Source organism: Felis catus, chromosome C2 (assembly GCF_018350175.1).
Source record: "Felis catus isolate Fca126 chromosome C2, F.catus_Fca126_mat1.0, whole genome shotgun sequence".
Classification (NCBI taxonomy): Eukaryota; Metazoa; Chordata; class Mammalia; order Carnivora; family Felidae; genus Felis; species Felis catus.
The window spans coordinates 69,792,155-69,810,266 of record NC_058376.1 but is presented as its reverse complement, the minus strand read 5'-3'; the positions used below and the strand labels follow the sequence as shown (position 1 = coordinate 69,810,266).

The 18,112-nt window shown below is 42.2% G+C and overlaps 1 protein-coding gene across 25 annotated transcripts in view; it reads right to left on the bottom strand.

The window, feature by feature from the left end:
• Positions 1–18,112, bottom strand: part of KALRN (kalirin RhoGEF kinase) — a 708,823-nt gene that overhangs the window by 312,784 nt on the left and 377,927 nt on the right. For 21 of the 25 annotated variants that reach the window (XM_045037038.1, XM_045037036.1, XM_023260241.2 and 18 more), the window contains 2 exons: positions 12,212–12,403; positions 2,537–2,745 (listed from right to left, as the gene is read on the bottom strand). In XM_045037038.1, coding sequence (XP_044892973.1) covers positions 2,537–2,745; positions 12,212–12,403 — 401 coding nt within the window. The remainder of the gene's footprint in view (positions 1–2,536; positions 2,746–12,211; positions 12,404–18,112) is intronic. The other 4 variants (XM_023260245.2, XM_023260246.2, XM_023260234.2 and 1 more) reach the window with 1 other exon arrangement.

Genomic DNA, 18,112 nt, shown 5'->3' with positions numbered 1-18,112 from the left:
GTGGCATGTCATAGAGGGGAACAAAAAGTAAACAAACTGAGCTGCTCAGAGAAGTAAAGGGTGGTGAGGCCTCCTAAGAGATCATTATAATAGGAAAATTACAGGAGTTCAGAAGTTTAGATTCTATATGGCCCTAAAGCTTGAAATAGATGGGCACATTCATTATCTAGTGGCATCCTGGTTTCTTGTACAATGTAAGAGGTTGGAGGACAAACCATCAGCAGGTTTTCTGAAAACCAGTCCTTTTAGCCTGTGTTTGTCTCAGAAGCAGCAGGATCTGAGCTCATCCTATATTTCTGAAGGGGGCATAGGGCCAGTTGTCAGGAGCCCCTCCTTCTGTCATTCTGAGAGCTCCCGATTCCACCTGCAACTCTGGCCTATTTGGGCACAAAACTCCACCATTGCACAGACACCCCAATCATGAAAAGAATATAAGGCATGCACTTGATATGCTGAATTATGCATTTGTTGAGGACTTTGCGGTTGGAAGGATATGCTTGTTCTTTCTGACTGATCCTTTTAGACTTTTTTCCATCACAAAGCTTCCAGAAGAAAGAGAATGATTTCTGACCATTTTGTACAGTACCTATGTCAGCATCTCACTCACTGGGAATCACAGAAATGATGCAAAAACCACCTTAGGTGCATCAGTAATGATTGCCAGAAAAGTCATGGAGACCTAGGGAAGATGTGTTGAGGCATCCTGCCCATTTCCACTAGGCACCATTCACTTCTTTTCTTCTTTGACTAGTCTTGAAATTAGGGAGGGGATCCTAGGCTAGAGTCAGGCTAATGAGGGAATACATGGTCACCAGTGGTTCTTGATCACACACCTATGGTCCTCTCTGACATCCATGGAATTTAAACCTGTAGAACGGCCATCAGCCATGTCACTACCTTCACCATTACAGAGTAGCCTTCAGCCCTTAGGCATCATGCAAGGTTGGCAGTTGAGAGCAAATGTCATCCCCACAGACCCAACTCACACAGAATGGAACTGACCAAGCTTATGAAAAGTTATTTGGAGAGAAAACACTAAGCATCACAAAATTCTAGAGCTGACAGAGCTCCTAGAAGAACCTCCTTAATTACGCAGACAAAACAGCTGAGGGCCAGAGAGATTAAGTGACTGCCTGTTATTTGGAATTTTTTTTCAGAAGCAAATAACAGTAGGGTTTCCTAGGTAGGCCGACAAAACTCATGTATGATATATTTGTAAAGATGAGCTGGAGGAAGAAGGGAAAGAGGCTGTCTTGTTAGTATGCAACAGGAGGATTCAAAACATCTCATGTGCATGTTTGGAATAGACATGATTAATTTCCAACAGAAAAACATGCCAGGGCTATCTCCAGGTAAGTTTTTCATTGTTTAATTGGACAACTGGTACAGGGTGGGGGAAGCCCTCTCCAACTGAAGTAATTCCCTCAGGGCCCAGCGCTGGCCTGGGACTTGCTGATGAGATTATTCCTGTCCGGAGCTGGCAGAGGTCCCAGCACTGGGTGATTTTAGGATAGAACAAGTCCCTGCAGGCAGACATCATTAGCACCGTCAAGTCCTATTTATACAGCACCTGGGCACAGGGGTGGTCCTGAGGGCTTGCTCAAGGCCTCACGACACTTTATCTGAGGAGCCAGCGCCCTTGACAGGGATAGGAACCTGGATATTGATGCCAACAGAAAGGAGTCAATGGTGTGGATGATTCTAAATGAGTAGAAGGTTTTAGACAGGATTTTCTTTCTTAGTCATGTTTGTTTAAGTTGATACAGAAGGAGTTGTATTTTCTGGGCAGCAAGGAATGGTGGAAGGGTCATACGTGGGTAATGGAGAACAGAGTGGGATGACAATACAAAGTCTCCATATCCTCATGGAGGACGGCTTTGGATCCCCAAAGCCAACCATTTTTGCCAGCTGGGGCACTAGAGTTCAGAGTTCAGCCTGAGATCAGATACCAAATAACACTATACTCCATAATGGCTATTTCTCCACCTGACCAAATATGCCATAACTCTTGCTTGTTTTTTAAGTTTTATTTATTTATTTTGAGAGAGACAGCATGAGCAGAGGAGGGGCAGAGAGAGAGAGAGGGAGAGAGAATCCCAAGCAGACTCCATGATACCTGTGCAGAGCCTGAAGTGGGGCTCGAACTCACAAACTGCGAGATCATGACCTGAGCCAAAACCAAGAGTCAGATGTTTAACTGAGTGAGCCACCCAGGTGCCCCGAATATGCCATAATTCTTAATGAAGATGTTATTATTTTCTGTTGAATGTTGTTAACTTTTGTACTTATGTTACTTATTGATTGCTAAACAATAGCATGAATGATAAATAATTCCTTGAAACATCAGAGCTTTTCCATTTACTCTCATTCTAAACTCCAGTTGGGTATGGCACAGGCATTTTCATATCTGACAGATGGAGAAACTGAAGCTCACACAAGACCACAAAGCTGGTGGTGGCTGAGCCAAGACTGGGACATGACTTATCTCACATCTAGTTGAGGGCATTTCCCACTGGAAAGCACTGCCCATGCTGACCTGGCCTCGCTGGGCTCCCCCAGGGAGGGAGGCGCTGACCTGAGCTGCTGGATAAGGTCTTCGCCTTCCTTGATGACATTGAGCGTGGCGTCCAGAGTGGCAGTCTGCTGCTGCTGGAACTGCTTGATCAGTTCCTGGACCGCATCCACTGAGTCTGCACAGACGTCCTCCAGCATCTCCTTCTGAAGGTCTTCCATCCATGTCCACAACTGTGGGGGAGAGAGCAGAGACCCCACTCAGGGCAGACAGGAGAGGCCAGGGGTGGAGCAAGGACAAGATAGTTGGGACAGGGGTCACCCAACCTACCCTCAACCAGTCAGTGCAATGTCAGACTATCATTCTCATCAGCACACCTATATTTATATTCATTACTCATCTCTGCTAAGTTTACTCCATTAATGGTTCCATTCCCTAAGGATGATCACCACCTCTGGCTTAACCTCCCTGTGGTTCAGGGAAACTTATAATCTTAGAGCAAGGTTGATTGCTCATCTTTGAGAAAGTAGGAAGAACAGAGGGCTGGTGATAGACATATATTATTTCATCTTTCAGAAAGGAGGATTCTGCACACCTCAGGCAGCTAGATGCTGATTCCTAGAAATGTATCATGATTTTGGAAATACGCAAAAAAGAATGTGATGCTCCATAAGAACCAAATGAAGATTAATTTTAAAAATATGTGCTATGCTAAATTATTTGTTTCTTTTCAGGGCTACTAGGTTGGTTAGAAGGTTGAATGCTAAAAATGTAGCTTATCTTAATTTCAATATAAGTATGAGACATTTCCCCCATGATATTCAAAGCACTGAAATGTAGTCAGGGTGATATGACTGGTCAGACAACTTTAAAAGAGCTAAGTGTAATGTTTTGAGCAGAATAAGGATTAGAAATGATGAAGAGTTGAACTGAATTCTGAAAACTCATGTAATGATAGCTCTTCCTCATACAGAAACTAGGTCTCCAGTGGCCTGCCACAGTGCTCTACTGCTAATTACTCCTCTGGAGCATGCTCATAAAATGATGGAGGGAAAGACAAGTCTGGTGCTTGCTTAAAAATAAGGAATCTTCACGTGGCTATCCAGAAAGATCAGCTCAGGGCTCTACCAGGGGCGGGGGAAACAGTATAGAGAGAAAATTGATAGAATCAGAAGATGTGGATTTTGGCCTCTGTTCTTCCTATAACTCATGGTGGCTTTGAGTAAATCACTTCACCCTTGCCCATCTATGACCTCGTGTGTAAAAAGGAAAGCATTAAATAAAATGGCTAATTGCCTTCTGGTTCTAACATTTATGTATGTCTTCCATGTTAAGAACACGGATAAATATCCATCTCAAGAATATTATCTCATCTAGTTAGTTCTCAGGATGGTAAATCATGGTATGGCCTTTGTAACTAGAGATAAGAAAAGAATCAATAAAGAGAGACAAAAATAGTCTTAAAGTTTCAGACAAGTTATTCTTTGTTCTTCAGATAGGAGAGGTTCTGGATGTGACAGAAGAGGGTGAGTTAACAAGAACACTAAGCCCTCGAAGTAGCATGTAAGAAGGTATAAAGAATGTCCTTCTTTGACAGGTGAGAAACTCTCTGAGCCTTAGCTTTCTAATCTACAAAATGGGAGTAACATCTGCCCTGCTCATCAAAGACTATGGATATTAAATTATTTAATTATTATTAATGCTTTAAGTAAACACATAACATTATTAATAAGCTCATAGTGTTGTGATGATAGCTGCAAGGAATACAAATTATTATTATTCAGTGTTCCTGTCATTTAGCAGTTAATAATCTGGTTGTAATTCAGTTTATTTCCTTTAAAAATAACCTTTTCTATTATAAAAACATAAAACAAGTTTTCCAGACCATATAAGCTGGATTCATATTTCTATAAGTATGAGTGTATTTATTACAAATCAGTATGAAATCAGGAAGTTCAGGATATTGGTCACTGTTGCTTCTTGTTATTTCATACTTTATGGCTGCCATTTTGCCTGGAGACCAAAAGCATTTTCTAAAGGTGCTGAAGTCCCTGGGTAAAAGATGATGGGTTCTCTGAAAAACTACTGGATACAGAGGCAATATAGCATGTAGCATGGTTAAAAATTTCAAACCCCCGTGGATCCTGGGTGACTCAGTTTGTTCAGCATCCGACTCTTGATCTCAGCTCAGTCTTGATATTAGAGTCATGAGTTCAGGTCCCACATTAAAAAAAAAAAAAAAAAAAGAGTTTCAAACCACAGTTCTACCATGTATCAGCTATATAAGCTTGGGCAAATAACCTACCCTGTCTGCACCTCAGTTCCTCAGTATTCCTTATCAGTAAAATGGGGATAATAGTAGTGTTTATCCCCACAGAGTCATAAATATTACTAATTTGATATATATGTGTGTGCATGCATGTCTGTGTGTATATATACACAAATAAGTGAGATATATCTATATCTATCTATATAGATATCTGTATCTATATATATCATTTAGAAACAGTACTTGGTATATAGCAAATGCTAGATACTATATTTAAAAGATATTTTTGGGGGCACTTGGGTGGCTCAGTCAGTTAAGCATCCGACTCTTGATTTCAGCTCAGGTCATGATTTCATGGTCGTGAGATCAAGCCCCGAATCAGGCTCTGTGCTAGGCATGGAACCTGCTTAAGATTCTCCCTCTCTCTCTCTCTCCCTCTGCCCCTCCCTGCTCTCTCTCTCTAAAAAAAAATAAAAAATAAAAAATGTATTAAAAATTTTTTTTTAAATGCTTGTTTATTTTGTGTGTGTGTGAGATAGAGAGTGCAAGCAAGGGAGGGGCAAAAAGAGAGGGAGAGAGAAAATCCCAAGCAGGCTCCTTGCTCAGCACAGAGGCTCACACAAGGCTTGATCACATGACCATGAGATCATGACCTAAACCAAAATCAAGAGTCAGGCACTTAACTGACTAAGCCACCCAGGCACCTCAAAAATAAAGGATATTTTTGATGCAAGCCACCCCTAGGTCCAACTAGAAGGCAGAGGGAAAGTGTGAAATACTTCTTCCATTTTTAACTGGTAAAAGATCAACACTGGATTTGGTCCCTCAGAATGCTAGGCTGAGCTGGGCCTCTCTTTGCTGTTTTTGCTGCTTTGTCCTGGGATGTCTAAGGAAAGCCTAGAGACTGGAAAACCTAGATATTTCTGAAGGTAAGAAAGAAGGGGGGGAGAGGAGGGGAGGGGAGGGGAGGGGAGGGGAGGGGAGAGGAGAGGAGAGGAGAGGAGAGGAGAGGAGAGGAGAGGAGAGGAGAGGAAGAAAAGATGTGAAGAGAGAGAGATAAAACCTGGACACCAAGCCTGTCATGTAAGAGAAGGAAAAGAAACTCAATGTCTCAAGGGAGGACAGGCATTGAGATAGAAGACTGATCAGGGTAAGGTTGGCACTCATTGTTACAGGAATAAGAGAGAAAAGAGGCGTATATGAATCTTGAGAATTTTATTTGAATTAAGATAATTTTGTTCTCAGTACCATCCCTAAGCTATTTTAATGGCTTCATAGCCTTCCCCCCCTTTATTTATCCTTAATAAAACTTGAACACCTCTGGTATAGATGTACAGAAGAAAGCATCATTCTTTCTGAGGACATCCACCATGATTCATGGCACTCCCTCCTCCTGATGGTCATGCAGTTAAAGAGCAGGGACAAAGACAGAACTTTCCAGATAAAAATGAGGTGTCAGTGTTACAAACAAGGGGACCAGGAAAACACTAGGGACATATGAGGATACACTCTGGCCTCTGAAGTCAATATTATTAAAACAACATGTCCTCCCCCCAAATATTCTTTGACCAGTGAACTGAAACTGATTTCTCACACTTCTGTTCCCATATTCTATTGTATTATAAACAAACTCTTGTCTAAAGCAGAGTGAAAACCTACTTCCTACTAAGGAAAATCAGCTAAGAGATAAATAGTAAGATACAATACTCAGTGCAGCTCAGCCCAGTGGTTAGCAGCTTGATAAGAAAAGGAAGCAGTCTACATTCAAGAGTTTAAAATGTCAAATAAAATTGCTAGTGATTAAAGACAATTTGACTTGGAGATAGTGAAGGGGACTTCAACACCAAATACAAAGGGTTAGTGACATCTTTCTCTGTTTTTCCTTCTGTTAAAAGAACAAACAGAAGGAAAGGAACTCTTGAATGGAATTGATATTTACTAGCGATAATTCTTGATTCTGCCGTTGTCGGGCTATTCTGTGAGCATGGGAAAACTACTTTACTTCAACTACTTCATATTTAACATGGTGTGTGCACGTGTACACATGTATATGTGTGGTCTCTCCAGCTTGTCTCTAAAATCCCTTCCAGCTCTAACATGCTATGGCGTCTCTTAAGGCTGATGTCAAGGAGAGGGCAGTAAAGAAATGCTTAATGTGTATTGAAAGATCGAGGAAGTAAACATATTGTATACAATGGGATTAAGGTTTCTTATTGCCAGGGGAAAGGGAGAAGGTTGGAATAAACTTTTTTGTGTTGAATCAGAATTTTAACTATACGTATGGGTATTTTATATTATAGATATATAGATATAGACAGATAAACACAGATGTGTGTGTGTGTGTGTGTGTGTGTGTGTGTGTGTGTGTGTTTAAAAAAGAAAGAAAGAAATGCCTCTCTAAACTGCAACTCTGCAGTCACAACTTAGACACTGAGACATCTGAAGTCCAAAAAGTTTAACACTAGTTTGAGGATAATTGTGATACCAAGTTAAGACACTATTTACAACCTAGAAAGCTTGAGTAGTGAGTCACTTGCAATCCCATGAGGCCACATGTACACAGTCACCTCCTGGTGGCAGCAAATTTAAATTGCAGTCTCATAATTCTGAATAAGCACCTCCGAGGCATAAAGTGGACAGAACTGAACATTAGTGTCACTAAACTATGAGTAAGGATCAATATTCCTTTCCTAGGCTGCAATTTTCCTATCCTGTGGGTTTCCTTCTGTGTATGTGTCCATCTGACTTATCCCTAAAGAGCATGCCTAGGTTGCTTTGAAAAGAATTCACATCAGAGAGCTGCTTCTGTTACTAATTTACTAATTATCAGGCAGCACCAGTGAGACCTAGTCAGAATGGTCTCTCTCTCTCTCACTTCAAGCTACAAGAAGCAACGACTGCCAGAACTGGGTAAAATCATGGAGTGTGTGAGGTAATCAGTAACAGCAACCATGTATTTTTTTTCCCTATTGTTCTCCATTTTGCTTTCTCTCCCCTAGGGTAATCCTCTTTATCTTCTGCTTATTGAGAGTCTCACACATTAGCACTGCGCTTTCTCCATTAATCCAGTGCTCCAGAATGACTCTCACATTTCAGCCATTTCCAGACGTTCTTCTTGATCAAACATACCTGTACTGTGACCCACCCCTTTAGGGGTCTGCTCTTTGGTTGGCAATGAATACTTGGTCCATGTTGATATACATACTTAGAGGCTTTATGTGTTCTTTCTCTCAGAGAACACATGTGGTTGTGGCCCCAAATACCTATACCCAAAGAATGGGCCTAACTTGAGAAGTTTGAGAACCTTCTCAGGGGTAAAGTTAAGGAAGACTTAAAGTTAGTTAGAAGCCTACATAAAGTTAGTCCTAATAGTGAACCAGTGAATTTAGGAGGGGCCAGCCCATGGAGCCTATCCTGCCTGCAAAGTGGGACAGCCTGAGAAAGAGGCAATGGAAAAAGGCAGTCAGGAAGGGACAAGGAAGGGAGATACTAGGAGGTTTGTAGAAATAATGAGGCTTATGGATAAGTGGTTAAGGAAAGAGGTATTTTACTCTATCACTTTCACCTGCTGATTGGCTAGTCCATCTGCACAGCCCTGGCCGCCACTGTGATGATACAATCGACTGCCCCAAGATGTCTAATGGACACTAGTTCCACAGGGTAAACTGCCCCTCCCTCATTTTGAAGAGATCATTTTTCTTTGGCATCAACTATCAGCTTTTATTTCTTCGATAAGCACCATGACAGTTTGGCAACTAAAACAGAGGATGAAGCGGTCTTGATCTTGAGAGTATCATCCCTTTTGAAGACTGATTTAGTTTTGGTTCTATGGTGGGTGGTGGGTAGAGGAACATGTGTACACGTGAGGGTCTGGAGAAGTGTGTGTGTGTGTGTGTGTGTGTGTGTGTGTGTGTGTGTGTGCGTGCGCGCGCGCGCGCCTGTTTGAGCAGGAAATAGCATGGAAGAATGATTTCACAAGGTTGGAAACAAAGAGAAATGGGCATTTAGTTAAGCTGTGTAATAAAGAGTTGAGGTTGATTATCTTGGCCACATTCTTCAGTTAATTTGACTCTCATATTATTACTACAAAAATACCTAAAAAGGGATATTTTGAAAGCCCAGAAACTGCAGTATTTCCATGGAAACACAGCAAGGAAGGAGAATTCTGTCTGGACAATCTCTGCAGAGCAGATGACACCTGCTACAAATGCCTTCTCCCTGGACAAAGAAAATGAGGACCTGGGTAAATTCTCCTTACATGCTTCCTCACTCTCCAGAATAGCAAAATGCCAGCTGCCCTCCTGTCCCCAGGCAAAAGAAGCTATTTGAAAGTTGAGCACAATATATACTAATACCTGAGGCTTTGCAAGCATAGGAAGGTCCCAGGCACATGTTTGTCACCTCTCTTTATAGTGTAACTTTTCTCTCCAAGTAGGGATGACAAATTTTGTTTTTGTAAAATAACATTATTGGGATTGTTATTGATTTTCAGCTGAAAATATCATTGAAGAAAAGTTATAAAACCAAAAAAAATGCAAAAGAAAATTAAATCACCCATAACATTTAACTTCTTTGTATATTTCTTTCTAGTCTTTATTCTATGTGCATATCAAAATTGTGGTCATGCTGGATATACAGTTTTTTATGTATTATACTACAAGCCCTTTCTCATGCTATTAATGAACTTTTACAATGTGATTTATAATGACTGTATAATATTTCACTAGCTAGATGCACTCTGATATGTTTAATGGATCACTCAACATGGAATATTCAAATAGTTTCTAATTATTCAAATTATGAATAACACTGCAATAAAATGGTTACAAGATTTTAACCTTCCAGACTCGTATGGCCACCAAGAATTCATAAAGCAGGACCAGTAGGATTAAACAGAGTCTTCAAATCTGCAGAAGAAATGGGCCTGGAGCATATCTTTTTCATATTTTCCTCCTGTTTCCTCTCTGAGTCTAAGTAGAACAAATCTTTTGATGTAGGAAGCAGGCAAAAGTAAAATTATGAACTTCAGCCTGGGGAGTCACAGGAAGTCTAGGTTAAATCACTTAGGAAGATGGATGCTCAGTTCCTGCTCAGAAATCTCCTGTACAGGAGGCTCTAATTCCTTCAAATTTATATCCCACAATGCCATTCTATTACACACTGGCATTAATGCAAAAACTCAGAAAATGATTGTATGCAGGCAGAAATGAAGAGAGAAAAGGAAGGAGGAAAGGAAAGAAGAAGAAATTAGCCCTAACTAGGCAGGAAGGATCTCTGACAGTACTTATCAGCATCTGTCTCCCACACCCACAACCTGGCAACACTTTACATTTCTCCGCTAAGATCCACCCTCCCCCTCAAGGCCTGCTTTGGAGATTGGAAATGTAAAGAGAAAAAAGAAGAGTAAGGAGAAGGAAGAAGAGCAGACGAGGAAAGGAGATGCAGGAGGAAAACAGAAGTGTGTGGAGCAGCAGGGGCAAGTGTGAACAGTCTTCAGGAAGCCAGGTAAAATCTCCGCTGTATGACTTAGAAGCTCCGTAACTTAGACAGACTCTTTAGTGAGCCTGAGTTTTCCCGCTTGAAAGTATGTTTAATAAAATCTAGATCATAAGATCGTCATGAGGATTCCATGTGTCTGGCACGTAGTAGGTACCCAATTAAAAAAAATGCTACCTACTACACGTTGAGTGCTCACAATGAGCCATATCTTAGGTCAGGTCTGTCACTTCGGTGTATTACTTCAGACTGAATTAGTATTATTTATTATTATTGTTATCAACATCAAATAAAGAAGAGGAGAAGAAGAAAAAGAAAGGAATTTTGAATTCACTTTAGAACCATCAGGGATCTCAGGGCCACTGAATCCAACAGCATGATTTTACAGATGAGGCAGCCCAGGGCCAGAGGCACAGTGATCTGCACAAGCTCACCTGGTTCTACAGCAGCAGAATCTGGACTAGGATCCCAGCCTTCTAGCTCCATGTACAGAAGGTGGGAGATATAGCTAAACTGACCTCATCCTCCACCTCCCTAGGCAGCTAGCACCCCCACAGCCCTCACGAGGAATATGACTCCTGTTCATTCATGCTCCATTCCATCACCCACAGGCTCATAATTAGAGGAGAATACACATGACTTTGGTTTCTGAAACCATTATTAAGAATCGGGTGAGCCACAAGCGAGCAGACAACCAGGCAGGAAACCTGGATTAAAGCTAATCCCCTTGCTTTACAGACACTCATCAGAGAGGGGCTGTGGATCCCACAGAGAGGAAGCAGAGCCATCTTCTGGGAGCTCACAGCCCCTTCATCTGCCTGGGGAATCTCAGTTTAGAAAACATTATCTTTTCATGTTTTTCTCTGATAGGCACTGCAACAATTTGCATTCATTCCCACCAAGTGTCAGAAAAGCCTGTGAAGTAGTAACAACCAGGCTTCTTAATGCATTTCAAATATCACAAATCAACTTAATTAAGTAGGGTTAATTTTTTTTTTCCTGAGAAGCAATCACACTTTAATTAATACTCCATTAAAATGAATTCCTGGGGGAACAGAAGCATGCATACACCTAATGAGTTCATCTGCCAAGGGTGTTATTATAGAAGATGCTAAATGTGCCTCCTTACTGGCCACTTACTCAATTTCAAATGCCCCCATGTTAATCAGAAATGAAAAGCAATTGCAGGTTTGCAACCCAACTCCTTTCTGGGAGCCTCTCTGCCCTGCCAACGGTGGAACATAATCCGTTCTCCCCTTTCCCGTCTCTGCTTTGTGAATGATTCAGGACCAGATTTTAGCCCAGCTGGCTTCCTCCTGCATGGAGGGTACCTCAGTCTCCCTTCCTTCACTGGCCACCACTCCACAATCAGACAAGTTGAGAAGCAACTCACATTAACATCACCACCCTGGAGCAGACCTCATTAAGAAGATTTAATTCTCTGTTTTAAAAAAATAAAAGAAAAGCATAGAACACATTTGCAAACTCCGTACGTTTCTTGCTGGTAGCAAAGATGATCAAAGTTTTGCGGGACTGATTTCTGATAGGAAACAGCAACCATAAGAAACTGGGTGTGGGGTGGGAAGGGAGTCTCTGCTATTTTACGTTTCCTCTTGCAGTGACTATTTCTATACTAGGGATCCCCCAGTTTCTCTAGCTGCAGACTGAATGCTCTAGCAGACTCCCTAAACTACCTGCCTGGGTGGCTCCCTCCTCACTAGAGATGAGAAGGAAATGTTTCATTTTGGTTAAGACCTAAATACAGGTAATCAGGAGCAAATTGTTAGTATCATCACTGTCAGGAGGTTAGTAACCCCAAGACCACCCAGGCCCCTGGGCATACCTTGGAGGCCGTTTTTTCCTGGGAAACTGCCCTGACCCTTGCCAGAACAAATCAACCCAGCCAACGCCCCCTTTCCATCGACTCGCCTTACCTCTTTGGTGTGCGTGTGGAAGGAGACAGACATGTCCAGGAGAAGCTTCCGCTGTTCCACCCTGCGCACAAAGTCCTGGATGCGCACCTCCAGGTGTCGAGCTGCCTTGTAGATCTCCTCGGGGTCACATTCCCCCGTCTGAGCCAGCTGCTCTGCAGCCTCTAGGAGCTTGTCCGCGTTGGTGTAGGTATTCTGCCAGCAGCAACAGTGAGGGAGAGTCAACTTGCAGCCACTGACTGAGAGCTTCGCGCTTTCCCCCAGCCCACCCGGGGCTGCCCAGAGCTGGAGCCTAGGGTGTAGGCGCTAAGCACACAGCTCCCTGATCTGGCAGCAGAGGAGCTGAGTGCCAGGCTTGCCCGCCGCCTCTCAGCAAGCTAGCAGCCTTCCTGGCAGCTCAGCATAAATGGGCACTAGCTAGGTGCCTCCTCCGTTCCCGGGATTTCTCAGAGGTGGGGTGTCCCTGGAAAGAAGCGAGGAGACAAGGCGAGAACCCCCTCTCCCATGTGCTCTGATTCCCCACCCTTGTGAAGATCCATCATTGCCTTCACATCTCAGGCTGTAACTGCCAGAGTCAGAAATACCTCATCCACAAAGATCGTCTGTGTTTCTACGTGAGAACACCAGGGAAACAATAACTGGAAGGCTTGTTCGACTTTCTCCCCCAAGTTCCCCGTAACTACTGGTGTTTATCTTTTGGAACAGAGCTATCTCTTTATAGGGGAAGAGGTCAAGCAATTCCAGGGATCTGACAGAAGGAAGCAAGCGGCCACAGTCAGAGTGAGGAGATGCAGGCTATTCCCTGTGCACCCAATGAAGGCTTAATGTTTGCAGGAAGACTGGGGAGGAGCCTGGTGATTTCATCCTAAACTACTCCATGCACATGCACACGCACGCACGCACACATGCACACACTCTCTCAATCCATGTCTGTACACACCATGCTATTCTCTAGAGCATTTAAAAAGGCAACCAGCTTGTAATTATTATTCATCAGGATGGGAGTCACTGCCTTTATAATAGTTATGCCATGGATTCAACTTTTCCTCAGCAGGCTTCCCTTAAAAAAGATCTGATATACCCTGATTTAGAACTGGTGAGTCAAGTGTATATTATATTTCTTAATATCCCTGCAGTCATACAATGCCCTATACAGTGCTAAATAAGTGGATGCTGGTAACCATGCAAACCTTGTAGCAGAAATAGTATCAAATGCAAAGTGAGTGGAGAATGGAAATGGATTTATGAGCAATGACGGTGGAGAAGTGGCCTTTAGTGTCCACAGAATTTTGTTTTTATTTTATTTTATTTTTTTAACTTACCTGAAGATATGGGCATTAAAGACTGAACTGTACTTCCTCCCCAACCCTGGAAATTGACATGTTGAAGCCCTAAGCCCCAGAACCTCAGAATGTGACCTTATTTGGAAAGGGTCATTGCAGATGTAATTAGTTAAGATCAAGTCACACTGGAGTAGAGTGGGTTCTTAATCCAACATGACTGCTGTCCTTACAAAAAGAATGCCATGTGAAGATGAAGCAGAGATTGGGAGATGTATCTACCTTCCAAGGAATGATAAACATTGCCAGTAAACCACCAGAGTTAGGAGAGGCATGGAACACATTCTCCCACATATCCTCAGAAAGAACCAGTCCTGTTGACACCTTTGACACTGGACTTCTAGGCTCCAGAACTGAGAGAGAATAAATTTCTGTTATTTAAAACCCAGGAAACTAACACACTGGGGTACAAACTTGCAGAGACTGTTGACACAGACCCTTGATTGTACTGGAGAAGATTGGCCGGGCTTCTGCAAACACTTGTCATGGTTTTAAGAAAAAAAAAAAAAAGAGGTTAGAGTGGGAGAGAGCCAAAGCATAAGAGACTCTTAAAAACTGAGAATAAACTGAGGGTTGATGGGGGGTGGGAGGGAGGGGAGGGTGGGTGATGGGTATTGAGGAGGGCACCTTTTGGGATGAGCACTGGGTGTTGTATGGAAAACAATTTGACAATAAATTTCATATATTGAAAAAAATAAAAATAAAATAAATTAAAAAATAAATAAATAATTAAAAAAAAGAAATACTTAAAGAGGCCACAGTGGATCCTTAAGGAATGCTATCTGAAAAACAATGGCCTAGGGCAAATGCTGTCCCAGGGCAGGTTGAAGTAGGGTGGTAGTGGTACACAAAAAAGAGGAAAAATCCTTTGGCCCCACTTGGGGAATTCATGGAAAAAACATGATCCTTGTGTGAAGAAAGAGGCTTTGCCACTGAGTCAACTAAGGGTATGTTGATTCTGGAAAGCAAATGAAGGAGGTACTCAAAATCATGATGGAAACACCAAGAGAGATGGGAAATGATGGGCAGGAGAGACTTCCTAGGCTGTGGGCCAGGTTGAAGAAGGTTCCTACAGGGCTGTCCACAATTTCTAGTAAATACACCCAGAGCTGATGGGAGAGAGTGTTTTTCAGGAATGTCTCAGATTTTCTACTTTAAACCCTAGGGAATTTCAGGAAACCCCAAAGAAACCCAGAGGTTGTGACTTTGTATTTTCTAGGCAATAAATAAATATTTGTGGCAAAGTGAAAGCAAGCTTACTTGAAAGTGAAGTTTGGGACCAATAAGAGATATATAAAAAGCAAAACTGGAGTGCCTACTGTATATATAAAGTAGACAACTTGTCCCAGTTTGTCCGGTACTTTCCTGATTTTAACACTAAAAGTCCTATCAATTCTAAGCAAGTTGGGATGGCTCATTATCCTAATACATATCTAATGCTGTGAGTCTTTCAGGAGTACAGATACATATGCAATGTATGCTGCCTCAATAGATTATTGTGTAGTCATCCGTGATATAATATGGCAACACAGAAAACTGAGCAAGTAACACAATAATAATTAAAGGTTAAAGTTCTTTGACATCATGATATAGATGCTGAAAAAATGGAAAAAAACTGAAAATAAAAATAGCCAATAATTACTGAATAATTTTCACATGCCAAAGACAATCTAAAGATTTATATGCATATTAACTCACTTCACCTTCATAATAATGCTATGAAGTCAGTACAGCCATCAGCTCCATTTTACACATGAAGAAACTGAGGCACAAATAATTTCTGGCCAAGGTCACATGTTTCATATGATAGAACCAAGATTAAAATCTTTCCTGGTTTCAGAGCCCAGGCTTAAACCATTACACTATTATGTCAGATGAAGAAGGGCCTTGGCTTGCCACACTGAGATGTTTTACCCCAAAGGCAGTAGGAAGCCACTGAACAGTTTTAACCAGAAGACAGATGTGATGGGTGTATAGTGTATAGAGACATTACCCCGCCTCTATACAGAGTGAAGGCAGAAGCCTAAGGATGGGCAGGACTCAGTAGAGAAGGAAGAGGACTTCTCATTGACAGGACCCACTTTTCTTTATGCCCATGGTACTCTATGTTTATCCCATTCCATAGCCATTTTCAGGCTCACATGTAACAATGTGCTTCCATGGGTATCTTCCTACTGGTCTGTGAGCTCCTTAAATGTAGGTTCCATGTTTCATTCATCTTTGGTTCTTCATGCCAGGAGCTGTGGCTGGTATACTATAGGCACTTATTAAATGTTTGCTGAATAAACAAGGCACAAAGATGGGAATGAGCATGGTATGTTTGATAAGTTGAGTCAACCTGAACAAATTAGACAATGGTAGGAAATCATACTGGATAGGCTGAGAAGAGCTACAGAACACATTTATAAAGAGAAAGGGATAATAAAGACATGTGGGAGGGCAATGGGGTCAATGCTAAAAGCTGCGCTCTTTGCTTTACCTGCTGCTCAGCCTTCCTCCCTGTCGCTACCAGAAAGAGGTTCTAAAATTCAGATCCAGTCACACCTCTCTTCTTAAAACTGTTCAGTGGCTTCCCATTGCCTTTGGGGTAAAATGCCTTAGCATGGCATGCAAGGCCCTTCTTCATATGATGCTTGCTTTTTCTCTTCAGCTTCAACTCACATTTCTCCCCCTACAGCCTATGAAATAAATTGTTTAGACTTCCAGAACTCATTGCACGGAATCCTGCCCCTATTCTTATGGTTGGGATGTTTTCCTCCTTTCTTTTTTACATGATCAACTCTTACCCTTTAAGACCCAGACCAGGCACCACTTCTTCCAGGAAGCCCACCCTCACCTCCACTTCTCACCCAAGGTTGGCTTAGATGTGCTCCTCTGAGCTCCCAGAGTGATCTGTGCCAACCTGCCATACTCTAATGCAAATGTTTGCCTTTCTCGTCTGCTTAGGGGCAAATAATGTCTTTCATCTCTTTCCCTTAGTGCCTGGCACCAAGTAAATACTCCATAAATATTTAATGAATTAATTAATATATTAAAGAGTACACCACTCCCCATTAATCCTACTATTCAATCCTTGGCTCTCATCAACTACTTGGTATAAGACCTTACATGCTATAATTCATATTCAATGTTCAACACCATTTGGTTTATCCTACCTCTTGGCACAGTCTTGAAATAGAAATGTGCTTAGAGAATATCAACTGGAGTATTACTAAAGCACTGTATTGATGCCTATCATCACCCCAAATTGGAGCATGGATCACGACAGGCTTCTGTTCACCTTCTGACCAAATAAACAGCAGTTTCTGCCCCAAGGCCAGAGTTGGACTTCACTGTGAGTACAGTTCCTGGGCATTCTTTGGTTTCCCAGCTGCATAGCCTCTGCCTTGTACTTGACCCCTTATCAACATTACCCAACTGATATGCCAAAAATGGGTTCTAAGAGCTGGGTTATTAATCCTTCAGCCTTTGGGGCTTTCAAGCAAGGCCTGTGATAGTCCTGAGTCAGACATTTGGGACACAGATATAGCTGCAGTTTCTGTCCTTCTCTCCCCAGTCCCTAGGTCAACCAGGTAAAATACCCTAGATAATTCAGGCCTTCAGTCTACCTTCCACTCCCTCTGCTGCAGGCCTGGCCCATTATTTTTTTTTTTTGCTTTCTCCTCATGGAAGAAACAGAAACTTCTAGGATAACTTGTCTCTGAAAACAGAGGCATCCCCAAAACACAGGTATGGTTTCAGTTTCCCTGGGCTGAAGCAGAAGGGCAAGTGGCAGGGAGTGGAAGAGATAGTGAAAATAAACACCTATAGCATCAAGAGTTCATTTCCTTGGTAACATGAAGTTAGCACTCTTGGCTGTATGCTCTGGGGATGAGAAGGATGAGGCCCAGGAAGCAATTTCACTATTCAAAAGAGGCGGTATGGACTGGAGAATGTGACTACCAGAAGACCAGGAGAGAATTTCTTTCCCGATGATTATTTTTCCAGGCTGGTATAGCTGGAACCCATGGGCACTTAGAGGAAAGGAGCAAATGAGGGAAAGAGAGACATGCAAGCACAGGCACTGGGGAAGATACAGACTTAACTCTAGTTTTGACAATAGTGAATGGCAGACAAATCAAGGTGATGCCTAAAATTTTACATTTGAATACTACTTTAAAGTTGACAATAAATTTCTTTCACCTTCTTTCCTTACACAGTCTGGGGGCAGGTATGCAGGGAATGCATCTGGGGGTAAAGAACCACCTGAAAGAATGAAAGGTAAGGGCACCCAGTATTCACACAGGGCTGGAATGGTACCCCTTTCCACCAGTCACACTGGAAAACCTCATGAATCACAGGATATTAGGTAGAGTACTCAGAAGAGTCTTGCCTCAGCAGGGGTAAATAGTTAGCCTTAGACCAAGCACTGCTCTGGTCCTGCCTAACAAATTTTATAAGAAAGACCTAAAAAGACCAAACTTTTTTCAAGTAACTTAACTGTGTCCCAAGACAAAGCTTAAGAATATTTATAGGGGGCACCTGGATGGTTCAGTCATTTTAGGGTCCAACTTTGGCTCAGGTC